Raw genomic sequence first — 27,974 nt, forward strand, 5'->3', positions numbered from 1 at the left:
ATGCTGTGAAATAAAAACCCTAGAGACGGTGCAATTGAATTAAGATAGCAGGAGTTTGCCATATTAGTTAAAAATTATTTTTTTAAATTTTTATTTAAATCCAACTCCCCATTAATTTGATTCAAGAAATATGCCACCTTTTCTTTTCTTTTACTTTCCTTTCCTTTTTTTTTTTTTTTTTTTTTTTTTTTTTGAAATTAAAGATTTTATTATCCTCTTCCGTCATCAATTTTTTTCATGATTTTATTTGCGGTTTCTCACTGATTGAATCAGTTTATTAAATTATTGATAAATTCAATTCTGTCTTATAGTCGCAATTGTTTTCATAGAAAGCTCACGAATTCAAAATGCACAGAGATCTCATCGTAACTTTTAAACCCAAATGCTTTCAAGTTCGCAACTTTGAACTCGATTCAATTTTTCTTACATAATGTTTATTAAAAGTCTTAGCGTCTTAAAGTCTTAAGTCTTAATAAAAGGAAAACATGATTTTTTGTCTGTATTTTGATAATGATTTAAACATTGCTTGACATTTATTTACTAAAACTAATGAAAGCAACACATGGCGTTTCGATTTTTTTGCAGCGTCTTTGTTTTGACAACAATTTCCATATAGTACTGGGACTAGAGGGATCGCTGGCTACATGTTAAGTAACGTAGAAATGCACAATTAAAACATAAATAATCCAAACAAATATTTCAGTACACTGAAGATGACCAGGACTTAAGGCGCGATTAAAAGTAGCGATTTTCTCTGTAACTTGATTGTCTCGCAACGACGTTGTGAAAGTAGTTGCATGAGGCATTGCAGCGTTTAACCTACAGCACAATTTGAATGGTTGCCAAAAGTAGAATTCGCTTCTACTTTTGGCAGCGATTCCGTCTCCGTTGCACTGGTAAACACTCTTGCAGCTTGTGTCGCAACGCAGTTGCGAGACAGGTTGCAGACGGACAATTGGATCGCGCTTTTAGGGTTGAAGCAACGTTTTAAATTTTCGAAATGGATCGATTTTAACACAACCCACAAACACTTATTTAAACCAAATAAATTTTGATTGGAGCTTATGTTTTTAATCTGAATCTCACTTCATGCTTATTTAATTAATATAATTATTTCCGTAATTACAGTTTTTCTCTACCGCCAAAATTCTAAGTCATACTATATTATAAGTTTCTCAAAAGAAAAGTAATTGCCGAACAGTTATTTTTTTATTGACAAAAGCTCTGCTCTTCTAAATTTGGCATTGTGCTTCTTGGGTATCCACGATGGACACATCTTCACTCGTACTCAATCCTCACTCCACCAGGTAATGCCGTGTTATCGATGAGCTGACTGGGAAGGAGTCCAGACGTTCCTGGTAGTGGTGTATTTACCGTCGGGAAAAACGCACTTTTGTGTTCGGCGCTCTTCTTTTGCCAGTCTTCCCAAATCTGTAATGAAAACAAGTTTATCCTTTAATATATTTTTTCAATTGTTTAAGATCCGACGACTTGATTTAGACAAATGGTTACAATTTTTATAACATGATTTAACAGTGATTGACTCTCTTGCATGGGTAAGAGTCAAACCTTTACTTCTTCATTAGCGGGAAATATATATTAAATATCGAGGATGAGATTGAATATTGGTGACTGATATTTTGCTTTTTCACATTGACCATCATTATATCATTCCCTTGAGTATAACTTCTTTGTTTCCCGTTACGTAGCAGTCGAGAATATATAATTGAGTTTGAAATACTAGAAAGCTATTCTCAGGTGAAAGTTATGTGGTTTGAATTGGAAAGTGGATTGTGTGCATTGCGTACTAATATTAGCAAACTCAGACTGATATGATGAAGCTAAAGCCCCCTTTCCATTGGCCATCCTCCCCTTCACGGGCTCCCATATTCACTTTTTTGGATAATATAATGTGAAGGGAAGGATCATTAGATTTACCTTATCGGTCATGGCATGAACCAGTTGGAATTCAGGTGCGGCTGCAGACTCCACTGAACACATCGTACCACCAATCAAACATTGCACATAATCGCTGAATGAGATACGAAGATCGACCTCAAAGGAATCGAACTGTGAAGGTTGAAAGCTTAACAGCTTTACCAATTCAGGAATTCCAGGAGGATGGTCAAGAAACTCTCTCTTCAGGCATCGTGGGAGGGATGCCCAAGAGGGAAGCTGCCACACTTCTTCCCTGAAGGGACCTGTTTGTACACAGTAGTTAGCTGGAGCACCGTTACCTCCAAAACCACTTTCCCCAGAATACCAAAGGTCTTTTGGCAATGTACCCCAGGGATTACCAGCAACAACCGTCCAGTTCCAGTAAGGAACCGTGATATTGCAGTCGATCTGTATGAGTAGGTTTTCGTACTGGAGAAGATACCACCGATGCCATGGAAGAAAATTAAGCTTTGTGTCGATGCTGCCAGATTTAGAGGTCAAATTCCTTCCAAGCTCAACGAGGGTGTCATACTGGCCCTTAAACCTTTATTAAGCGTTTTAAATTGAAAGAATAACGTCAAATCATAACTAGCCTTACTGCCATAGCTCGAGCTTATGCTATTGGCATAAAAATTACAAATAAGGGATTTTGGCATCGGCTTAGCGAGACTACGAGAGCTGAACACGAGTACGGGTGGATGGAAACTAAAGTTCCAGCAAAAACTTGGTGCACCTTATCAATATAAGGCAAAATATGGCTCTTAAGCTGCACAAAACGTTGTTATTCCACGTCAGACACATACCTTGGATCAGTAGATGCTGTTTTAACAACTCGTATGTATCGTTGACGTTCATCCATTGTCATGGCAGTAAACTCTTTTCTGATTCGAGTACACTGGCCGAAAGTGCCACTTGCTGTACATACACACCGCTGACCACAACTATCAAAAACTGTCTGACCTTCTTGACAACCTGATGAGTATGAAAAAAAATGTAATTGAAATCTTTGCCACATATTTAATTGGACAGCTTTTAGTTGATATTCCTTAAATTTATATGCTTCGGGAAAGTCAAGTTACCAGACACAGTAGTCTTGCATATTGACTGCATATCCATAAATAAAGCGTTAATTCAGAAACGTTATTTTTTTAGACTTTTTAACAAACCTGTGCAAAGCTGTCCTTTGCAAGATTGTGTTTCTGAACTGATCCCAAGGCAATTACGTCCGCCATTTGCTGGTGCAGGGTTGGTACACGTGCGTGTTCGTGATTGGCTGCCTCCACCACACGTGACCGAACATCTTGTCCATTCACTCCAAGAAGACCATCCACCATGGCGTTCTGTGTGAGAAAAGTAATAAGATAAGCCGATTATAATAATTAACTGCTTCAACAAATTGTTAATATTCAATGTATTCTTTCGTATTCACCACATCTATTGATCGCACACATCTGTGTCTCGTTACTTGATCCCGTGCAATCTCGTCCACCATTGGCTGGTGCAGGGTTCGTACACGTGCGTGTTCGTGATTGGCTGCCTCCACCACACGTGACAGGACATGATGACCAGGCTGTCCAGTCAGACCACTTGCCATCAACTGAGAGATAAAAGAGTAATTTCAACTCGTCAGTATCAACTAAACTATATCTGTTTAAAATATGTACTTGATACGGATTATTAATCATTTCAGCTGGACAAATGTTCACTACGAAGAGGAAACAAATATAGTATGTGAAACGATGATCATGAGTTACGATAAACAACAGATAAACTATCTTTTTGATCAAAATGATAAAGACATCTCACCTGGACAAAGTGTTGCCCCACATGCTTGTGTCTCTGAACTCTCCCCGACACAGGCTTTCCCGCCATTGGCAGGTGCAGGGTTTGTACACGTGCGTGTTCGTGACTGGCTTCCTCCACCACACGTGACAGAACATGATGACCATCCTTTCCAATCAGACCACTTGCCATCCACTAGAATAAGACGAAACTTCAACATCATTTCATTTAACATAGCAGAGTTAAACAAAACTTTAACATTACTTACTTTTTCCCATTCTCCACTGAAACTGTTCTTCACCTGGCCCGGTTGTACGAAGGGTTGATAGCGGTATACGACGGATAAATCCTTTTCCAGTGGATAAATTGATGCTTTTATTCAATATATTTATCCACTGGATAGGATTTATCCGTCGGAAAGCGCTATCCACCATGTACAACTAGGCCCTGAACTATAATACATATTTCAATGGTAATCTTCTGACGAAACGCGATTGTTACCTGGACATGGGTTTGCTCTACATACTCTTGACTCCGAAGGGTCTCCCGAACAATCTGCACCGCCATTGACAGGTGCAGGGTTTGTACACGTGCGTGTTCGTGATTGGCTGCCTCCACCACACGTGACAGAACATGATATCCATGAGCTCCAAGTTGACCATCCACCATTTGTTACTATTAGTTAATAATGAGTATTATTATTATTCTATTTGTGACAAGTAAGTAGATGAGTAATAATATGAACCTGGTAGACACGAATGTATTGCGCATGCTTGTGTTTCCGAGATAATTCGCAGGCAATTACGTCCGCCATTGGCTGGTGCAGGGTTTGCACACGTGCGTATTCGTGATTGGCTGCCTCCACCACACGTGACAGAACAGGACGTTCATAAACTCCATAAAGACCATCCTCCGTTTATTACTAAACATTTACCAATAAAAATGCTCAACTTTAAATAGCCAAAAATAGAACTTATTACCTGGTGGACACGTGTTTATTGCACAAGCTTGTCTTTCTGAACTAGGTCCAATACAGTTTATCCCACCATTGGCTGGTGCTGGGTTTGTACACGTGCGTGCTCGAGATTGAAATCCACGAGCGCATGTTTTGGAGCAAGAATCCCATGAACTCCATAGCGACCACCCACCATCAATTACTAACAAGAGAGATTGTATTTTAAATTAGAAAAAAAGATAAAACAAGAGTAGTGATAAAATATTTCACCTACTTGGAGGACACGCAGTTTTTCCACATTTCTGAGTCTCTATATGCTTTCCCTGGCAGTTTCGTCCACCATTGGCTGGTGCAGGGTTGTTGCACTTACGTGCTCGTAATCGGCTTCCTCCACCACACGTCACAGAGCATGGTATCCAAGACGCCCACAAGGACCAACCTCCATCTATCTTAGCTGTAATGGAAAAGAAAAGTTCTCAGCCATATGTGGTCAGGGCAGGATTTTTGCACAACATATAAGAATATGTTCGCCTTGGCGAAATAAAAATTTCTTTTTATAAGAAGGAATCAACAATATACATCAAATACAACAAAACTGTGTTATAAAAGTTCTATCATTTAATACGTATTTTTTCTTACGTGGTGGACATGTAGCATCTGCGCATATCTTTGTCTGTGATGTTGCACCTTCGCAGATTTCCCCGCCATTGGCTGGTGCAGGGTTTGTACACGTGCGTGTTCGTGATTGGCTGCCTCCACCACACGTGACAGGACATGATGACCAGGCTGTCCAGACTGTCCACTTTCCATCAACTATTCATCAAAGAAAACCATGTAAATTATATCGAAAATGATGTTTTATGGTACTCGAACACCTGATCTGAAGTTCCTTAGTGTATTCAGCACTTACCTGGGCAAAGATTCGCTCCACATGCTTGAGATTCCGAACTCTCTCCAAAACAATCTTTACCACCATTGGCTGGTGCAGGGTTTGTACACGTGCGTGTTCGTGATTGGCTGCCTCCACCACACGTGACTGGACATGATGACCAGGCTGTCCAGACTGTCCACTTTCCATCAACTATTCATCAAAGAAAACCATGTAAATGCTATCTAAAAACGACGATTCATCCGATTTCAAGGTTCTTCGTGTCTTCAGCACATACCTGGGCAAAGATTCGCTCCACATGCTTGAGATTCCGAACTCTCTCCAAAACAGTCTTTACCACCATTGGCTGGTGCAGGGTTTGTACATGTGCGTGTTCGTGATTGGGTGCCTCCACCACATGTGACAGGACATGATGACCACTTAGTCCACAAAGACCAATCTCCATCTATTTTAGCTTTAAAAAAAGAAACGAAAAATTTTTGTTAAAGTCAGTTATTTACGAAAATATTATTCCTTGTAAATTGCTGTAATTACACTATAGACATTTAACAAATTTAGCATCAACTGACGTGTCGGGCATGCCATTATTCCACATTTTTTCGTATCAGTATATTTTCCTACTCATTCTTTCCCCCAATTGGCTGGAATAGGATTTGTACACGTGCGTGTTCGTGATTGGCTGCCTCCACTACACGCCACAGAACAAGAGGACCATTGAGTCCAAGAAGACCAGCCTCCATTTATTTTAGCTATAAGATATCGATATTTTAGTAGAAAAAATTGAATACTTTTGTCAAAGCCATCATTTTAAAAATCAATATTTTTTTGTACAATCTACCTGGGGCACACGTAATTGTTGCGCAACTATGTGTCTGTAGCCCAATGCCTTTACAATACGTCCCTCCATTGGCTGGTGCAGGGTTCGTACACGTGCGTCTTCGTGATTGGCTGCCTCCACCACACGCCACAGAACAAGAGGACCATTGAGTCCAAGAACACCAGCCTCCATTTATTTTAGCTATAAGATATTTTAGTAGAAAAAGTTGAATACTTTTGTCAAAGTCATCATTGTAAAAATCAATATTTTTTGTGCAATCTACCTGGGGCACACGTAATTGTTGCGCAACTTTGTGTCTGTAGCCCAAAGCCTTTACAATACGTCCCTCCATTGGCTGGTGCAGGGTTCGTACACGTGCGTCTTCGTGATTGGCTGCCTCCACCACACGTCACTGAACATGACGTCCATGCACTCCAAGAACACCAACCACCATTTATTCCTATGGTAGGGATATTAGAAATTCATTACGTCCTTACGTCAGATATTGAAAATACCACTTGTTCGAACAGCCAATCAGAACGCGAATTTTAGGATACTGGGAAAAAATGATAACAATTGTTTTACCTGTAGGACATCGATAAGTGTTGCACGTTTCTGATTGCCATTTATCCCACCAATACCGATAGTATCCATCCAGACAGTCTCGATATCTCCATCTTTTACCCCCTCCACAGGTCTTGCTACACTTATACCACGATTGCCATTGCTTATAAATGTCATCACTACCATAACCATAGTAATAGTCTGTGCGATTGGATGAAAAAAAAATTCGGTTACTCTATATACTCTTTTACTCCGACGAAGGACTAGCGTCCGAAACGTCAGTAAGCCTTTTCATCTTTTCATCGTGTCAAATTTACCCTTTTATCATTACTGTTTCATTAGAAGCACCAACGCAGTTCACACTAGCTAGTTTTTAGCTAGTTATCTCTACATGGTGCATTGCGTTTTGATCTAATTTAGTTACAAAGTTCTATAGTCCATGATGCCAGCATTATATGGTACGTGATATTTATGACAATATTAGACAACAATGCATCATGTTTATCGATCGAACTCAGAGGCCTATTATCGGTGCGAACTATTGTTGCCTACTTAAAGGCATTTTAGCGTATAGTCTCATATTTATTCAGCACTTATCAAAGTATTTGAAATGTGAAATGACGAGAGTCTTATCTAGAGTTTTTTTGGTTGATCGATCACTACCAATAAAACGAAACGGGTGTCATTGGAACAAACAGCAACACAACTTAATTCCATCCCAAACTTAACAAAAGTTTGACAGCTGTTAGCTGCAGCTTATTCAGTGTTGTTATTGTTGCGAAACCTTTTTGTATTTGCTGTTATTGTTGTCGTTGTTTTGTTCTGTTTTGTAAGTTTTGTTTCTGCCTGTGTGTGTTTGTTTGTTTTGTTCGGTTTTTTTTTTTTTTTTTTTTTTTTTTTTTGTTTCGGTTTTTTGTTTTTTTGTTTGTTTTTGTTTTTGTTTCTTTTTTGTTTTTGTTTTTGTTTCTTTTTTGTTTTTGTTTTTGTTTCTTTTTTTTGTTTGTTTTTGTTTGTTTTTTGTTTGTTTGTTTGTTTGTTTTGTTTTGTTTCCATTCTTAGTAAAAAAAGAGCAGGTTATATATCGTTTTAACTCTGTTTCATTTACCTCCGTAATGGGCGTTGGCGACCATTACTTCACAGCACAAAGCTGCGATAACAATAAGAACGCTGGGGACATTCTTTGGCATTGTAGTAAGCTAGATGGAATCAAATATTAAACGAACAATATGAATAAAGTCAAATTTCAAATCCATCTTTCCAAGAATAAAATAAGACCCAAAGCATAATGTCATAAACAAAATTATATATTTTCTTAGTTAAATGATCACACCACAATTGACCAATCTTCTAATATAGGTTTCTTACCGTTTAGATGTCTGGAACTATTGGATTTGTACTCTGACATATGAAAAAGGCTGCAAAAGACTTTGATAAGTTGGGTTATATATAGTAGTGCTAGCGCTCTTATAGGTTTTCCATCCATTTATCATAACACTTGGGTATAAGTGATGCCTGACATATATTTTCATAGTTGCTAAGGATGATAATAATGATATTGATTATACTCGAAATGCTTAAGTTCCCTGTTTTGTGCTACATTTCTTTGTCATATCTACCAATCCCCCCCCCCCTCCCCCCATCTTCTCTCTCTCTCTCTCTCTCTCTCTCTCTCTCTCTCTCTGACTCCAATATAATGGCTTTTAAACCACCAAAACCAAACTGAAAACATTGATTCGTCTCAATACATTTTCGGCTTTCGTTCTGCAATCTGTTTTTGAATAGATCATAAAAAGATTTTATGATCCATGGTTTTTCCTCGTCTTAATGACATGACAGTGTTCTCAGTTATAATTGCTTGTCATCTATACCAAACCTCTTCAAAACCCCTACTGGGCAACCCATCTAGACTGACGGTAAATAGATGAGGCGAGGAAGACTCTCAGAATGTCAGCACTATGATTTATGAAGGCTGCATGAGTTATTTTGAATCTTATTAGTCCACTATCCAAACATGCTAATAATCATGAAGGTAATTTGTCGCTTGAAAACCGCATGGAGCTCGGAATTGTTTTCCCGGAAAAATTTACTCGATAAGACATAATTCACATATGCAATGCAAGAAATTTATGCTAGGTGCACTGATCAAAAACTTGCTGTGTGTGGCTATTCTTCGATTTCACGTTACGTCATCGCGGCCATGTTGGTGCCATTTAACAAAAGATTTCTCATTAGCACCCGTTGTAAACGGCACCACAATGGCCACCATGCTTTTGTCTTTTGACTCTCTTGGGAATGCTTACAATCCATCAATACGTTTTTGCTTCAAATAGGGCTGTTAGGTCGTGATGTATTTCCGGCAGTCAACTGCTCACGAAAAGCGCTAAGATAAAGTGAAAAATGTATTCAATGATAACCTTAAACAATTTCAATAAAAAAAATTTTGAACGATGAAGAAGAAAAAGTAAACAAACTATTTATGCAACTAGAAGATATAACTAGCTAAAAACTAGTGTGAGCTGCGTCGGTGCTTCTAATGAAATAGTAATGATAAAAAGGTAAATTATACACCGTGAAAAGATGAAAAAACTTACTGTCGACGTTTCGGACGCTAGTCCTTCGTCGGAGTAAAAGAGCAACTGGTTTTCATTTGGGAGGACCGAAAATCATTTTTCTATATGATTGACATCACATGTGAAAGTCTTTTTTCTTTGAATTCGAATTCTCTTATTGCACTATTATTTTGTATCGGTAACGCTTGAGAAGAAAAGAAATATGAAATGTATACAGCTCAGACAAATAATTCTGTTCAAAACCCAGGGATTTTAAATCGTTTTTGACTTCAAACTGGGAAGACAATCATGGTAACTAGATCGTACCGATAACAATGTTTTTGAGCTTGACGCTTTTCCTATATTAAAGGACTGGAGAGTTCTTCAAACTTAATCAATAATTTCTGATGTAAGTACCATAGCGTATATGATTGTCTGGAAGATATGAAACTTCTCTGGTGATGAGGCTTCGACCGAAGGGGCTACAAATGCCTAAAACATTTTTTTTCTCTCAGACGTTTTTCAACTGGAATGAGTGGGGAAAGACTGTTATTTTAATTTCAATAATTTTTAAGCCTGAACAGTTTTATTTTATTATAAAGAGTGTAGACTGAAACTTGACATTGTCAGGCAAAGTGCTGAAAATGGAAGCCTTATTACTACAGCAATAATCTGTAGGGTTTTTAATCATAAATTATTCACGAAGCGGGTCACTAGTACTCCAACAAATGTCCCAGAATGTGTCAGTAAATCAGTCAAACTCAATGCAATTAATTTATTCTCTTTACATTAAATATCATGTGACTTTATTATCCTTCTTACTTAATAGTGTTATCCAAAACAACCTTATTATTCACTTTCAAAAAAAAAAGAGTTCCAACAAGAATACATAATCGTGCAATTTATATATATAGCAAGAATGGTCGAGAGAAAATAGGGAGGAAACAGCCTCGACTATAGACCAGCCAAGACTTTGTCAATCTTTGCTGCTTTCTCTGGAGACAATCCAAACATCTTGATTGCTTCTTTGCTCAGCTTGATGCTTGGTTTAGAAGGTGACACCAGGCTACAAACACGACGGCCGTTAACTACCGCACAAATGGCTGGAAATCAAGACAAAAATTATAATCAATCCAGTTATCTTAGATATATAATTTTGCTTAACTGATAAGAAAATTACAGAATATATGGTAAAATATACTAGTAAAATTACCAAATAATTAATTCGCACGAAAAATCACTTAAAAAGAAAAAAAGAGCACAAAATAAGAAGATTGGAGCGATAAACAGTAAAAGCATAAAATAGTTCAATTGACCAATAACGTGCGATGCTCGTCAATACACGACTTTTGATGTATATACCTATTAGACGTGACGTCAAAACAGCTCAATTTGAAGGCAAAACAAAAGAATTTCAATCTTATTTCAAAGCTATTACTATGTCCTCCATAATTGGATACCATCGGTTTGTGGATTTGGCTTGCCCTGACTTTAACTTTGAGGCCCTTTTTGTCCAGAGGCAATTTAGGATACTATATATTTTGAAGGATTATTTAAGAAAGGGTCATCATTACTTACGTCGACTTGCTCTTGCTGCACCACAACTTCTAGATCCAGGAGCATACTCCACTCTGGCGCCACCAGGCAACGCTGCATTGTTGAGAACTTGACGTGCATGAACACCATTGGTGGTAGGAAGATTTGCGGTAAGCGATGAAAAATGTGCAGTTCTATGGGCGCTGCTTCTTTTCTGCCAGTCTTCCCAAATCTAAGCCCAGTATTGAAGCACAATAACATAGTATTTAACAACAACAACTTAAGCTTTCCACACCCTGGACGACCGTCGCAGGTAGTTCCATCAAATGGTCATATACAGCTATTTCAAAAAAAAGTTGGTGAATGTTTTGTTGCATGTAGCATACCAAGCCCGAAATGCACTATGGGCGATGTGAGTGCATTGGAAATTATCAAAGAAATAGCATTTCGCCAAACTTTGTCTGCACGTTGTCTCGGCATATTTTCTTGTGTTCTTGAATTATTTATATGTGAATATGATACCTTCAAGCTTGGAAAACAACACGCAACATACAGCATGCAGCAAGCAACAATACCGTTACCAGCCTTTTTTTTGAAATAGCTGTTTCACGCCAGTCAAGTTGTGGTTCAAAACAATAGAATTTTTTAGGTAAAAACAAGAGATTTTTTTGGAAATGTTCAGTAAGTAAAGGCAGCTTTGAATTATATCAACAAATTAAAGTTTACTGCCAGAAAATCAAAAGTTAATTATTTGGGAGACGTACCTTGTCCACAAAGCCATGGTGTAAAAAGAATTCCGGTGCTGAACTTGAAGAATCTCGATCACACATAGTTCCGCCTATCAAACAATGAACGTCGCCGTGAAGTCCATCAATTCCAAAAAGAAAATCACTTGACTGCCTGGCTGGGAATCTTATTAGCCTTCTCACATTTTCGCAGTTTGGCATATTGCCGTTGAAATATCTTTGCAAACACCTTGATGCAGCTGACGGCACAAGTTCCCACTCACCAGCCCTGAAGGGACCATCTCTAACACAACTTCCCTGCGGACTGCCGTCCCCACCAAAACCACTGCTGCCTGAATACCAAAGAGCACTTGACGATGTAGCCCAGGGTGTTTGTGAAACAGTGCTCCAATCCCAGTAAGAAATTGTAAATGTACAATCAATTCTTCTCAACAGATTTTCGTATTGTAACATGTACCATCTGTGCCAGGGTAGTAAAGTATCTTCTGAGTGAAGTTGATCGAAGAAATCTTTGTGAATTGTAATAAGGGCGTCATATTCAGCCTTATATCTAAAACAAACAAAACAAAAACAAAAAAACGCAATAAAATTTTTTTTTTTTCACTTCCATGAACTTTTTATAATCATATTTTTAACCTTTCATCCTGAAAAACTGCAGTAACAACTTAGTTTGGATATAATATTCACATCGTTATTCACTAGACTACGCCACATTTTCATAAGTAGTATTGTATAATTCATTTGTTTTTCTACGTCATTCTACGGAGGGAAAAGCCTAATATAAATGTGATTCAAACAAAGTGTGACTCTTATCAGAAGTGAATGACACTTTGTCTGAATTGGGACTAACATAGACTCATCAAAATAAGACAGACAATTGATCTAAAAAATTACATTTTTCCTACTAACATCATATCTAGAAGAATATAGAAGAAATTAGAAGAATTTAGAAGAATATATCTTAAAAGATATTTTTTCTAACCTCGAATCAGTAGATGCTGTTTTTATAACTTGTATATATCGTTCACGTTCAGCGGTTGTCATGGCAGTAAACTCTTTTCTGATGCGAGTACACTGGGTCAAGGTGCCACTTGCTGTACACACACACCGCTGACCACAACTATCAACTACTGTCTGACCTGTTTGACAACCTGTTAGAGAAATCATATCTGTTTGTAAATCAAATTTTCCGAATTTGAAAAATGAAAAAGGGTAATGTAATATAAAAAACAACAATAAAGAAACTAAGCAAACAATCACAACAGACAACGCTATTTCAATAATTAATGAACAAGTTATATTGACAATCACGAACCAAATTGCCCTTAATTAATTAAGATTTAAAATGTAAACTTTTTCAAATATTTTTTTTCCAAACGATTCCTTTTTATAGATAATGACTTTTTAGTTTTGAATCGTTCGATGCTTACTTGTGGGACAGGTTCGTTGTTAATCGACAACTCTTAAGTGCTTCACAAGTTGTTGATATTCAATGTATTCTTTCTTAATTTTTACTAACCACATATATTCGTGGCACATATCTGTGTCTCGCTACTTGATCCTGTGCAGTCTCGTCCACCATTGGCTGGTGCAGGGTTTGTACACGTGCGTGTTCGTGATTGGCTGCCTCCACCACACGTGACAGAACAAGAGGACCATACACTCCACAGAGACCATCGACCATGGGGTTCTGCACAAGACGAGTAATGATATAAAAACTGATTATAATCATAAGTTCTTCTACAAATTGTTAATATTCAATGTATTCTTTCTTACTCACCACAGCCATTGGTGGCACATCTCTGTGTCTCGCTACTTGATCCTGTGCAGTCTCGTCCACCATTGGCTGGTGCAGGGTTTGTACACGTGCGCGTTCGTGATTGGCTGCCTACATCACACGTGACTGAACATCTTGTCCATGCACTCCACAGAGACCATCGACCATGGCGTACTGTACAAGACGAGTAATGATATAAAAACCGATTCTAATCATTAATTGCTTTCAAAAATTGTTAATATTCAATGTATTCTTTCTTACTCACCACAGCCATTGGTGGCACATCTCTGTGTCTCGCTACTTGATCCTGTGCAGTCTCGTCCACCATTGGCTGGTGCAGGGTTTGTACACGTGCGCGTTCGTGATTGGCTGCCTCCATCACACGTGACTGAACATCTTGTCCATGCACTCCACAGAGACCATCGACCATGGCGTACTGTACAAGACGAGTAATGATATAAAAACCGATTCTAATCCTTAATTGCTTTCAAAAATTGTTAATATTCAATGTATTCTTTCTTACTCACCACAGCCATTGGTGGCACATCTCTGTGTCTCGCTACTTGATCCTGTGCAGTCTCGTCCACCATTGGTTGGTGCAGGGTTTGTACACGTGCGCGTTCGTGATTGGCTGCCTCCATCACACGTGACTGAACATCTTGTCCATGCACTCCACAGAGACCATCGACCATGGCGTACTGTACAAGACGAGTAATGATATAAAAAGCGATTCTAATCATTAATTGCTTTAATTCACAAATTGTTAATATTCAATGTATTCTTTCTTATATACTCACCACATCTATTGGTGGCACATCTCTGTGTCTCGCTACTTGATCCTGTGCAGTCTCGTCCACCATTGGCTGGTGCAGGGTTTGTACACGTGCGCGTTCGTGATTGGCTGCCTCCATCACACGTGACAGAACAAGAGGACCATCCACTCCACAGAGACCATCTACCATGTACAATTTCATCTGAAGAGAGGATCAAGATGTAAGTTTTACATAAAATAATATATTTTTCATATTAATACTTAGGAAATTCATAGCCACGCGTGCTTACCGTTGCATGCCTGTGTTTGCCACGTTTCAAAGCAACCCCAATTGTCCCAGTCAAAGCAGTCTCGAAATCGGTATCTAACTCTCATTCCATTTTCTTCATTAAAGCAGTCGCTCCATGGTTCCCACTCTGTATAAATATCTAAAAAAAGTCGATTGCATCAGATTCCATAAAAGAATAACCATAGTTAGGTACTAATAAAAAAAATTAATTTTTTAAAACTTGGTAGGCGAAAGTTATCTTACAACAACGCAACAACAGAGGCGCAGTAAGATTTTCTGAGATAAGGTTTGAAGGCAGCATTTTTTCATTATTTCGAAATTTAAGGACAGAATTATTCTACACTGCCATCTTGAAGTAATTAACCCCTTTAATCGCACTCTTTAGTGATTTTATTTCCTGTCGATATAGAAAAATTCATATATTTCTTACATTATTTTATCGGGTCAAATAAATAAAATGGGCGGATAACTGTTCGTTCATTGCCCCTCTGTCTGCGACACAGTAACAATCGAAGCGAAGCGGAGATTAAGTGGCTGGATGTTTTTACCTTGTTGGCTGTTGGCTAGTTGACAATTACAGCAAAAAGCTGCTAGCAAAACGAGAAAGCAGGAATATGTCTTCGCCATTACGAAATATGCAAGAAGTGATGGAAATTTTCACTTTGAATTGATTTCACGATAATCCTGAAAATCAAAGAGAAACAAAGTTTAAGTAAATTATATTTTAAAATCAAATTCAAAAAGGAACAAAATGTTTTTCAGCATTTACACTCATTAAAAAAAATTATTCTAATGCAAAGCTCTCTTTTAAAAAACAAAGGCAGGGCTATGATGATGGTTCAAAGAAAATGAAAAGCTAATGAAAAGTCTTTACAAAGCACCAAATTTAGAAAAAATTCACGCGGCGTGTAAACTGTAACTCAAATATTCTAATGGAAATTCTTTCGCCCGATTCAGCTAACCTAATGGCAGCCTCAAAAACTAGCAATACCTTCTAAATTTGATGACTTTTAACTTTGTCCTTGGCTGCACTGGTTATGGCGGATGCACTCCAGGGTCTGCACGTCTGGTCGATTTTTGAAGTGCAACTCGAATTTAGATATGTTTTAATCTATTATTATAAGTTTTATCTCTTGTTTACGTTCAACGAAATTCCAATATATTGGTCATTTGACTGTTCAGTGACGATAGTGATAGCCAAAAATAGTACTATCTTTTTCCGATTTAAGTTTTAAGGCTTAAAAAAGCATTTGGCCATCTAGTCTTTTTTTCCATATTCGCAGGACTCCTTAGCATCATTTGACTTTTGAATATGCCATTAGAGGCAAAGAAGCTGTTTATAGTATCACGAGTATCTACAAGACCCTCTTGAATCAAGGTGGAAAAAGGAGGGCTTTTTTTTCTTATCGAAAAAACATTAAAAAGATAGCACTCTATAAGTAGGGTAGGCTTATCCTACATTTAGGTAAACGGGGCCCTAAGTGATCCTTTGGATTTTATTAAAAACACCATATTCTATGGAATCTTCTAGTGATAGAAATAGATAACAAAGAAGACGAATGATATTGATGCTTAAAGGACGTTTCAGCTGAGAAAATACTGATGATACCTCATTAATCAAAGAAAGTAAACTTCCTTTCCAAAAATAATAACTTTCTTGCATTAATATGAGTCGTGTAAAAAAATAAGAAATATATATAAGAGAAAAATATTTTAAAAAATATAGGGCTAGATAAGAAGAAGAGGGAGTTAAAAAAGAAAGATACTCTTAATGCGGTTGGAACCGAATCCACGTCCACCAACTTTAATAATTAGATAATTAATTCCAAATTACAGAAAAGGAAAAAAAAAGCTAGTGCCTTCATGCCATACCCCCTAGACATCCGATGGGGCGTCGTATGGACTTCGGACCTGACGGCGATTAAGTCCCCTCTGCCCTTGGGTGTATGGATTACGCAGAACTGTGTTCTAGCCGAAGCATCAGGGGAGAGACTAGCCGGCCCCCAGACCATATCTACAGCTAATCCATTGCACAACCTGCCACGCACTGGCACGTTGATTTAGAAGTGGAAAAATAATCTACCCTATCTGGGTATTTGTTGTCTTGCCTATTGTTGTGCTATAATTTCCTGAAATCGTGCCAGAGTGGAAAAAGCTTGGGCTTACAAGACACTGAGTCAAGCACTTTTGAGGGAGATTAGTACCTGGATGGGTGACCTGATATTTATAGTTACCCAACTATTTCTTTCTTTCTTTTTTTTCTTTTAATTTTCTTGCAATGCATTCTGGTTTCAGCTTGTGTTTACATTTTTCCTTCAATAAACACAAATTGAAGTAGATTTAAAAGATCAAACTTCTAAACTATTTTCATCAAAGTTACAAATGAAAAAAATCACAAATTAAAGCATATTTAATATTCTGCTGCTTCCTTGTATCTTTTTACCAATACGACGGGCATCTTGAATGATATTGTCCTAATTTAGACATTAGGGACGCTTCGTTGATTTGCTTATTCTGGGGGTTCATTTATGCCTTACTTTGCTTTAATGGCCTCAGATTGGTATAATGTTCCTTCAAATATAACCGAGAAGTGCACTACTGAAGGTAATAGATTGATCTATACAAAAATGCAGTTGCTTTTATTAATTTAGCATAGAATTTATTGTTGTTTACAATGCACACATCTTCGAATTCACTCGTACTCAATCTTCACTCCGCCAGGTAATGCCGTGTTATCAATGAGCTGACTGGGAAGGAGTCCAGACGTTCCTGGTAGTGGTGTATTTATCGTCGGGAAAAACGCTAGCTTGTGTTCGGTGCTTTTGTTTTGCCAAGCAGCCCAAATCTGCAATCAAAACAGATTCATGAATAATCTTATCAAAGGAAAAGCAAATGTTTTCTGGATTGGAAAATGCCTTGATCGAAGGATATCCAAAAAAAATTAATGAATAATGCATAAGCCTTTTTAAATCAGTTGGAGCAACCATACACGTCACGTGTATGGAACTTTATACCGATAACGTCCTCTTCATTAATATTTTTTATATTTTGAGAATACTAGAATTGGCTACGCCTCGTGTTTTTAAACCCGATAAAATACTCCCGCTAGTTTTTAAAACACCACTTAGTAAATATAATGGCCGTAATACCCCGTATTACGTTGCTTTTTTTAAAGATAAAATAATGTGTGCATAATGTCACATATTTCTATTGACCGCATCGAACTTACCTTATCGATCATGGCATGATTCAATGTGAATTCAGGCGCAGCCCCAGCATCCGCTGAACACATCGTACCGCCAATCAAACAATGTACAATATCATGAAAATCCGAACGAAGAATGGTCTCAAAATCATTGAACCTTGAATGCTGCAAATTTAACAGCCTGACCACTGCAGCGCTATCTGGAGGATGGCCATTAAAATTCCTTTTCAGGCATCGTGGGGGTGATGCCGAAGAAGGAAGCTCCCACACCCCCTCCCTAAAGGGACCTGATTGTACACAGTAGTTAGCTGGAGCACCGTTACCTCCAAAACCACTGTCCCCAGAATACCAAAGGTCTTTTGGCGATGTACCCCAGGGATTACCAGCAGCAACCGCCCAGTCCCAGTAAGGCACCGTGATATTGCAGTCGATCTGTATGAGTAGGTTTTCGTACTGGAGAAGGTACCACCGATGCCATGGAAGGAAATAATTCTTCCCGTAAATGCCGAACAAATTCTTACTCAGAGCAGTAAGATTGTCGTAGTGACCTTTATACCTTTGAAATTGTTATAAAAAGTTGGAATTATGTCCTGTCCAAAAATGCTTGCACATTTCTATTTTAACTATTCAGGTTCCACTGGGTTTCACAGTCAGTTACGGGACTCATTTGGTTAAAATATAGCTGGCGTAGAATCAAAATATTGTTGTTTGTAGGAACAAGTCGATAATCAGCAAACTCGCTGCTTTGTCGCTATATTATACACTTAATGTCTGGTCGCAAGGGAAATGGTTAGTTTTGTTTTCCCGAGAGTCACGAAAAAAGAAAATAGTGAGAAGAGTAACAACAGCCTTTCTATCCGCTTTTTGCGTATTTCCCTAATCCTTTTTTTCAATAAAAGTCTGTATTTCTTCTCTAGAAAGACTGGAAAATCTCTATTGTTTTGCTTCGAGCTCCACTGATTCGTATTGAAAAAGTCAGCAAAATAATGCTCATGTTTTGTTGTTTGTGATTGGAGCAAAACATCACGCCACTAGCGTTTTTCACGTTCGGATCGATCACGTGCACTTGTTTATTTTCTTCCATTCTTGTCACGTGAAACTTATCCCTCGACGTAAAATCTTCTACCACATGCTGTTCGCGTGAAGTGAAGGTCGCTGAAGGTCGCCGGTAAACATTCGCGTGTAACAGTGAAATGTTACCCTCTGACGCCATAGAGCGGCTAATGCTGTTGCTATTCTCCTCGCTTTACAAGACCATATGCTATTTATAAAATAATTTGTCAGTTTTCTTGCATTTCGTTTGCTAAATAAAGTTTTTATTTCGTAAACTGACTTCTCAATATTTCTCAACTACTCTATAACAATGAGTTTGTTTTTCCTCGAGTCTCGATGTTTTCCTGGACTTCGCCTCGGGAAAAAAAGTGTAAAGGGTATAGGCGTTGAAGCGTTGAAACGCTCACTGTAGCTGGTTATGAATTAGCTCTCTTTTTTACCAAATTTACTTAGGTTATTTCAGATTTATTATTCCTAACTTTTTTATAAGTACATTGTCGTTTAGAATATTATTTTTTATTCAAGAAGTTTCCTTGTATCGCGGTGTTTGTGGTGGAAGTCTTTGGGTGGTGGATTTCAAACTTCCCGCCATTGTTCAGCGATATGTCATCATCCACCTGGATTTCCTTTGGATTCGACTACATGGAATATTTGAAGTCGATTGGACTGCTTCGGCGATTCAGGGGCAAACGAGCTGGGCGCGCTTTAATGTTGGGTAATGGAAAGATGGCTATAAAATCACTTACTTCATGTGCCGCATCGAATCAATTAAATATTCAAGATCGCCTTACTCGTTCCACCTCAATAACTACTTGCATAACTCGAGGTCAAGCTGGCGTAAATTTCTCCAATCTTTCCGTTCCTCCACGTATTCCTTATATCCCTCAGGTTGGTAAATCTTCTAAATTATGCCTTTTAAATACAAGATCAATATGCAATAAAGCTTTAATACTGAAAGATTTTGCTGTTGAAAATAACAATGAATGTTTATGTATAACTGAAACTTGGCTAAAGTCAAATGAATCAAATGATCAACTTATTGTAAATGAAAAAACACCAACAGGCTATTTATTCCAGCATGTTGCTAGAAAAGGCAGAGGAGGTGGTGTTGGTCTGTTGTATAGGAAGTCTTTGAGAATGTAGAAAATTTCTTTTAATAACTTTAAATCTTTTGAAGTCATTGGGAGTGACTGTACAATCTTCTCCCGAATACATTTCTATTTTTGTTGTATATAGACCTCCTCCTTCCATTGGCAACAATTTCAATAATTAAATTTTTTTGAGGAGTTTTCTCCTTTTTTGGAACAATTTTCAACAGACTCAGGCTCACTTCTTTTAGTTGGGGATTTTAATTTTCATGTGGAGGACAATTCTAAAGTAGCTGAGTAGCTGCTCTTCAGTTGTCAGGCAGGCTGCATATCAAGGAAATCATATTTTTCGATCCTCTGATTACCAGGGCTGATGAACACATCATAGACCATGTCTCTGTTTTTGATCCAGCTATTTCAGACCATTCTCCTGTGTTTTATTTATTTTTTGGATCTTTTAATAAAGAAGCCACCATTTGAAAAAAATCGTTTCTAAATGCCGCAAATTAAAAGCTATTAATCTTGATTGTTTTTCAAATGAAGTCGCTGAGTCACTTTTGATTACCTCTCCTAAGACTGATCTTGTTGTGCTACTTCATCGATATGAGTCTGTACTCAATAGTGTACTAGACCACCATGCACCATCCAAAGAGCGTATAATAAGTATCTAAAGAGCTTGGAGGAAATCTTGTCTGACTATAGACCGTCAGTTGTATGTGGATCAGTGTAATGTGGTTAGAGCTCTTATTAAAACAACTAAAAATGAATTTTATTCCAACATCATCTCCGAACATCAGTCTAATCAGAAAGTTTTTTTTTCCACGTTTGAGAAATTGACAAATAAGAAAGCTGTTCCTCTCCTGATGAACTTTTTTTTTCCTGGTGAACTTGCTAATTCTTTTGCCGACTTTTTCGAGAACAAGATAAAGGTTATCCAGGCTGGTTTCGACGATGCTTGTGTTTATGATAGTAATGTGAATGAAGGATTAGCACTTGACAAGTATTTAACATCTTTGAGGGAAATCTCATCAAATGATCTTTCAATACTCATCCTTCCCTTAGTGGCTAAGTAATGTTATCTTGACCCTGTGCCACAGGTATGCTTTTAAAAAACTGCTTTGAGGTACTTCTTCCGGCTTTGACAAATATTGTAAATCTTTCAATATCTACGGCTTCTGCGCCATCGAACTTAAAAGAGGCTTTTATAAGACCAGTTCTAAAGGAGCAAAACATGTCACCAGAGGAGTTCTCTAGTTTCATTCCTGTTTCAAACTTGAGGTTTATCTCAAATGTTATTGAGAAAGTTGTTGCTGCTCAGCTGATAAAGTATCTTGATAATAATGACTCATATGAAATTTTCCAATCTGCCTACAAAAAAACACCATAGTTTTGAGACTGCTTTGTTAAGGGTGCATAATGATATACTTAAAGCAATTGATGAGAAGCGTTCTGTTATTCTTGTATTGCTGGATCTCTCTGCAGCTTTTGATACTGTTAATCATGACATTTTGTTGGAAAGGATGCATTACAGGTTCGGTGTGAGTGGATGTGCTCTCAGGTGGTTTAAGTCTTACCTAAGTGATGGGCGTTTTCGGGTCAGTGTCAAGGGTGGCGTATCCACAGGCCGTTCTTCAAATGTGGTGTCCCACAGTTTCTGTATTGGGACCTATCTTGTTCTTGATATACACGTCGCCTATTGGGGATATTTTGCGCAAACTTGACATTAAGTTTCACTTATATGCTGATGATACTCAGTTATAAATTACATTTGAAACTTCCTCAATGACTGAACTCGAGGCTGCCACACACAAACTTGAATCTTGTGTAGGTGAAGTTGATGAAGGGTTGACCAGAAACAAGTTAAAATTGAATGCTGATAAGACCGAGATTCTTGTCGTGCCGGCGGCTGCTCATCGTCCTAGTCCACCTATTAATTTACTTAATATGTTTTCTGACTTTGATATCTCTCCGTCTTCAATTGTTCGTGACATTGGAGTTATTCTTATGGAAAACCATATCACCTCCATTTGCAAGTCATGTTTCTTTCATATTAAAAATATATGGAAAATTCGTAAATATATCAAGCATGCGAAACTCTTGTCCATGCCCTTATATCTTCCAGACTTGATTTTTGCAATTCTTTGTTGCATGGTTTGCCAAAATCTTTACTGCAAAAACTTCAGCATGTTCAGAATGCAGCTGCACGACTCGTGTCTTGTCGTCACAAACATGATCATATCACTCCAATTCTTTTTCGCTTGCACTGGTTGCCTGTTGAGCAGCGCATTGAATTTAAAATACTGTTGTCAGCCTTCAAGGCTCTGAATAATGCTCCTTCTCTCTACCTTCGTGAACTTGTTAAGCCATGCGTCCCAGCTCGCTCCCTGAGATCAGCATCATCAAATATTTTAACCAAAGGTTCCTTCAGGCTTAAAACATATGGGAAAAGAGCTTTCTCGAATGCTGCTCCTGAGATACGGAACAGACTCCCGCCAAATGTTAGGTCTTCTGTATCAATTAGCAGTTTCAAGCGGGAGCTTAAAACCTGGCTATTTAAATAAACGTACAATTTATCTTAACCAGTAATTAGTCTAATGTTGTTATGAGTTTAAATTTTTATAATATATAAATGCAATTTTTATAAAAACAAGTTCTTAACAATGCAATTTCAAAGTACAACTGAGCAAAAAAAAAATTTTTTCTTATATGAATGTGTATATATGTAATGAAACAAATGTCTTTTAGAATTTTAATAACTCTTAGTTGTTATGATTTTAAGCTTTTATTAAAATTAATGGAATATTTAAAGTATGTATGTTTAAAACAAAAATTTATTGATCAATAAAATAGCAATTTTCTAATTTTTAATTTTCAATTCTATTATTGAGAATGTTATAAAAAATGTAAAGCGTTGTTGAACGTCTGGATATTGACGCTATATAAAATACCATATTATTATTATTATTATTAAACAACAAAACTAACTATTTCCCTCGCAACCAGACATTAAGTGTATAGTGTAGCCCTCCACGAATGCAAAATTCTAAATTATTTGTTTCTAAGAGGTTTTCCTATTAATAAGATACATACTTTGAATCAGTAGATGCTGATTTAACGACTCGTATGTATCGTTGACGTTCAGCGGTTGTCATGGCAGTAAACTCTTTTCTGATGCGAGTACACTGGGTCAAGGTATTATTGGCTGTACACACACACCGCTGACCACAGCTATCAAAAGCTGTCTGACCTGCTTGACAAACTATTTTAGAAAAAAGAGTATTTTGAATCTTTGAAATATAAAATTGTTAGATTTCAAAACCTCTGGAGGGAAACCGATGATAAAAACTTAAATCATATATAAAGGGAAAGACCTATTCAATGTATTCTTTCTTACTCACCACATCTATTGGTGGCACACATCTGTGTCTCGCTACTTGACCCCGTGCAATCTCGTCCACCATTGGCAGGTGCAGGGTTTGTACACGTGCGTGTTCGTGACTGGCTTCCTCCACCACACGTGACAGAACACGATGACCATGCTTTCCAATCAGACCACTTGCCATCCACTAGAATAAAACAAAACTTCAACATCGCACTTCAATTTACATAGGAGAGTTAAACAAAACTTTAACATCACTTCCTTTTTCCCATTTTCCACTGAAACTGTTCTTCACCTGGCCCGGTTGTACGAAGGGTTGATAGCGGTATACGACGGATAAATCCTTATCCAGTGGATAAATTGATGCTGTTATTCAATATATTTATCCACTGGATAGGATTTATTCGTCGGAAAGCGCTATCCACCTTTTGTACAACTGGGCCCTAAATTATAATACATATTTCAATGGTAATCTTCTGACGAAACGCGATTGTTACCTGGGCAAGGGTTTGCTCCACATACTCTTGACTCTGAAGGGTCTCCCGAACAATCCGCACCGCCATTGGCAGGTGCAGGGTTTGTACACGTGCGTGCTCGTGATTGGTTGCCTTTACCACACGTGACAGAACACGATGACCATGCTTTCCAATCAGACCACTTGCCATCCACTAGAATAAAGCAAAACTTCAACATCGCACTTCAATTTACATAGGAGAGTTAAACAAAACTTTAACATCACTTCCTTTTTCCCATTTTCCACTGAAACTGTTCTTCACCTGGCCCGGTTGTACGAAGGGTTAATAGCGGTATACGACGGATAAATCCTTATCCAGTGGATAAATTGATGCAGTTATTCAATATATTTATCCACTGGATAGGATTTATCCGTCGGAAAGCGCTATCCACCTTTTGTACAACTGGGCCCTAAATTATAATACATATTTCAATGGTAATCTTCTGACGAAACGCGATTGTTACCTGGACAAGGTGTTGCCACACATGCATGTGTCTCTGAACTCTCCCCGACACAGGCTTTCCCGCCATTGGCAGGTGCAGGGTTTGTACACGTGCGTGCTCGTGATTGGTTGCCTTTACCACACGTGACAGAACACGATGACCATGCTTTCCAATCAGACCACTTGCCATCCACTAGAATAAAACAAAACTTCAACATCGCACTTCAATTTACATAGGAGAGTTAAACAAAACTTTAACATCACTTCCTTTTTCCCATTTTCCACTGAAACTGTTCTTCACCTGGCCCGGTTGTACGAAGGGTTGATAGCGGTATACGACGGATAAATCCTTATCCAGTGGATAAATTGATGCTGTTATTCAATATATTTATCCACTGGATAGGATTTATTCGTCGGAAAGCGCTATCCACCTTTTGTACAACTGGGCCCTAAATTATAATACATATTTCAATGGTAATCTTCTGACGAAACGCGATTGTTACCTGGGCAAGGGTTTGCTCCACATACTCTTGACTCTGAAGGGTCTCCCGAACAATCCGCACCGCCATTGGCAGGTGCAGGGTTTGTACACGTGCGTGCTCGTGATTGGTTGCCTTTACCACACGTGACAGAACACGATGACCATGCTTTCCAATCAGACCACTTGCCATCCACTAGAATAAAGCAAAACTTCAACATCGCACTTCAATTTACATAGGAGAGTTAAACAAAACTTTAACATCACTTCCTTTTTCCCATTTTCCACTGAAACTGTTCTTCACTTGGCCCGGTTGTACGAAGGGTTAATAGCGGTATACGACGGATAAATCCTTATCCAGTGGATAAATTGATGCAGTTATTCAATATATTTATCCACTGGATAGGATTTATCCGTCGGAAAGCGCTATCCACCTTTTGTACAACTGGGCCCTAAATTATAATACATATTTCAATGGTAATCTTCTGACGAAACGCGATTGTTACCTGGACAAGGTGTTGCCACACATGCATGTGTCTCTGAACTCTCCCCGACACAGGCTTTCCCGCCATTGGCAGGTGCAGGGTTTGTACACGTGCGTGCTCGTGATTGGTTGCCTTTACCACACGTGACAGAACACGATGACCATGCTTTCCAATCAGACCACTTGCCATCCACTAGAATAAAACAAAACTTCAACATCGCACTTCAATTTACATAGGAGAGTTAAACAAAACTTTAACATCACTTCCTTTTTCCCATTTTCCACTGAAACTGTTTTTCACCTGGCCCGGTTGTACGAAGGGTTGGTAGAGGTATACGACGAGTAAATCCTTTTCCAGTGGATAACTGGATAGGATTTATCCGTCGGAAAGCGCTATCCACATTTTGTACAACCGGGTCCTGAGCTAAAATACGTATTTCAATTGTAATCTTCTTACGAAACGCGATTATTACCTAAGCATGGGTTTGCTCCACATACTCTTGACTCCGAAGAGTCTCCCGAACAATCTGCACCGCCATTGGCAGGTGCAGGATTTGTACACGTGCGTGTTCGTGATTGCCTGCCTCCATCACACGTGACTGAACATCTTATCCATGCACTCCACAGAGACCATCCACCATGGCGTACTGTACAAGACGAGTAATGATATAAAAACCGATTCTAATCATTAATTGCTTTCACAATTAAATTGTTAATATTCAATGTATTCTTTCTTACTCACTACCTATATTGGTGGCACATCTCTGTGTCTCGCTTCTTGATCCTGTGCAGTCTCGTCCACCATTGGCTGGTGCAGGGTTTGTACACGTGCGTGTTCGTGATTGGCTGCCTCCACCAAACTTGACAGAACATCTTGTCCATTCACTCCAAGAAGACCATCCACCATGTACAATCCCAACTGAAGAGAGAACTGATCAATTTGACTTTGAATGGCGTATGAATTTTTTCAACCATGGATACGTACCGTTGCAGGCCTGTGTTTGCCACCTATCCCAGCAATCCAAGTTGCTCCAGTCAATACAATCTCGAAATCTGTAGCGAAACCTGCCATTGCACTTGCTCCATGGTGCCCATTCTTTATAAAGATCTAGTATGGAATAATACCATAAAAGGGAAGCAGGTTTTTTACATAGTCAAGTACTAAATTAATAAATTAGAAATAGCTAGGCAAAATCTGGCTAAACCTGAGAAAACAGTGTTGGCTTAGCGAGATTTCCAGAGGTAGTAGTTGAGGACGAGACGATTTTTATTGATACTTTTAAAGGTCTACTGTCTGGTACATTTATGGTGCTTACACGTGCGTGTTTACGAGTAGCTACCCCCAAGCCACATATGAAAGAACACGATGTCTATGAGTTCCAAGAAGACACCGAACGTGTACACTTCCTTCTGAAGAACGAATCTAAATATATCTTGAAATCTTGAAACTTCAATTCTATGGACAAAGGACGTAGTCATAAAGCGGTTTTCATGAGCAAGAAACAAAAGGTACGTACTGACTTACAGCACGTACACGTTACGACATGTCGTAACATTGGAATGGCTTCTCAATGTTTTCATGCGGATCTTCCAATCACAACGCGTAGTTACTTTTACGGTAAAACTAGGTGCAGCTACTTTACCACTAGAGTACGGCTACACTGTAGCTATGGCACGGCATACTAAATACGAACATTGATCTAACTAGTACTACTCAGTTAAGTACCGTGGCACATCTGTGTTTGCCACCTATCCCAGCAATCCCAGTTGCTCCAATCGACACAGCCTCGAGATCTGTGTCGAAATCTGTTTCCGTTTCCATTGGCGTCACTGCACTTGGTCCATGGCTCCCATTCAGTATAAAGATCTATACAATAATATAATAAACGGCAACATCTTCATACATAACTCTAGCCAAGGTATTACACTTTTAATATAGTGAAGGCAACCGATATATTCAGAGCTATACTAGGAGTGTTGGGTCTTTGCTTGTTTGGGTTCATCTTAGTATAGTAGTGTTTAGTCATACATGGGTTTGCTTTTAAAAGTAAAAGGAACAAAATTGAGATTTTTATTCTTTTATTCCTAATATATATATATACATATATATATATATATATATATATATATATATATATATATATATATATACTTTTTTTTTACCTTTGCTGAGAACTGGATAATGATAGCTTAACACAGCTACTAAAGCGAGAAGGCTGGAAAATATCTTTCTCATGATGAAAAATGCTGGAAATAAACAAATTACATTTCAGAATTTTTAGATATTTGAAGGGATCGACAAATACTCAATGATACTTTTCAATGGGCGCAATTGCAGTAGTTGCAATTATTGGACGTTTTCAATAATTATTTCCAGAAAAAAGAAAAGCATGCAGGACTGTAATGTTAGTTGAATATAGCAAAAGAAAATATAAGAACTCCTCATTGCCCAATTGATCGGCATCAACATGGCGGCTATAAAAAACGGCTATACCTTCAAAATTTGATTTCCTTAGCTTCACTTCCTATATTGTAGTTGCGCTCCAGTCGATGTCTGCTTGAGTTTTCAAGTGGAACTCGAATTTGGTTATATTCTGATCTATTCTTATGAGTTTCATCACTTGTTTACGTACATTGAGATATTCCTGGACAATACATTGGTCTAAATATTGATACTTGCCAAAAATAATGCAACTTTTTAAAAACACTAGACCCTT

General features: G+C 38.1%; 1 protein-coding gene across 1 annotated transcript; it reads right to left on the reverse strand.

Annotated features, from left to right (window-relative positions):
• Nucleotides 1-417: 417 nt before the first annotated feature.
• LOC116297111 (SCO-spondin) lies at nt 418-27,882 on the reverse strand. Its single transcript, XM_089035987.1, has 42 exons — nt 27,752-27,882; nt 27,421-27,504; nt 26,984-27,124; nt 26,243-26,365; nt 26,000-26,176; nt 25,731-25,904; nt 25,280-25,450; nt 24,799-24,969; nt 24,318-24,488; nt 23,837-24,007; nt 23,359-23,526; nt 23,051-23,219; nt 17,844-18,375; nt 17,311-17,459; nt 15,276-15,298; nt 14,616-14,753; nt 14,351-14,527; nt 14,081-14,251; nt 13,819-13,989; nt 13,557-13,727; nt 13,296-13,466; nt 12,759-12,927; nt 11,795-12,326; nt 11,073-11,262; nt 10,450-10,597; nt 8,819-8,852; nt 8,051-8,141; nt 6,967-7,146; nt 6,665-6,841; nt 6,403-6,582; nt 5,842-6,018; nt 5,586-5,756; nt 5,315-5,488; nt 4,950-5,129; nt 4,701-4,877; nt 4,222-4,395; nt 3,745-3,915; nt 3,368-3,535; nt 3,105-3,278; nt 2,742-2,910; nt 1,939-2,482; nt 418-1,431 (listed from the first exon to the last, which is right to left on the reverse strand). The coding sequence occupies exons 2-42, from the start codon at nt 27,491-27,493 to the stop codon at nt 1,279-1,281; spliced, it is 7,545 nt and encodes a 2,514-aa protein (XP_088892113.1). The 5' UTR covers nt 27,494-27,504; nt 27,752-27,882; the 3' UTR covers nt 418-1,278.
• Nucleotides 27,883-27,974: the final 92 nt, after the last annotated feature.

Source organism: Actinia tenebrosa, unplaced genomic scaffold (assembly GCF_029948245.1).
Source record: "Actinia tenebrosa isolate PJP-AT-01 unplaced genomic scaffold, QUT_ActTen_1.0 PGA_scaffold3__52_contigs__length_22856419, whole genome shotgun sequence".
Classification (NCBI taxonomy): Eukaryota; Metazoa; Cnidaria; class Anthozoa; order Actiniaria; family Actiniidae; genus Actinia; species Actinia tenebrosa.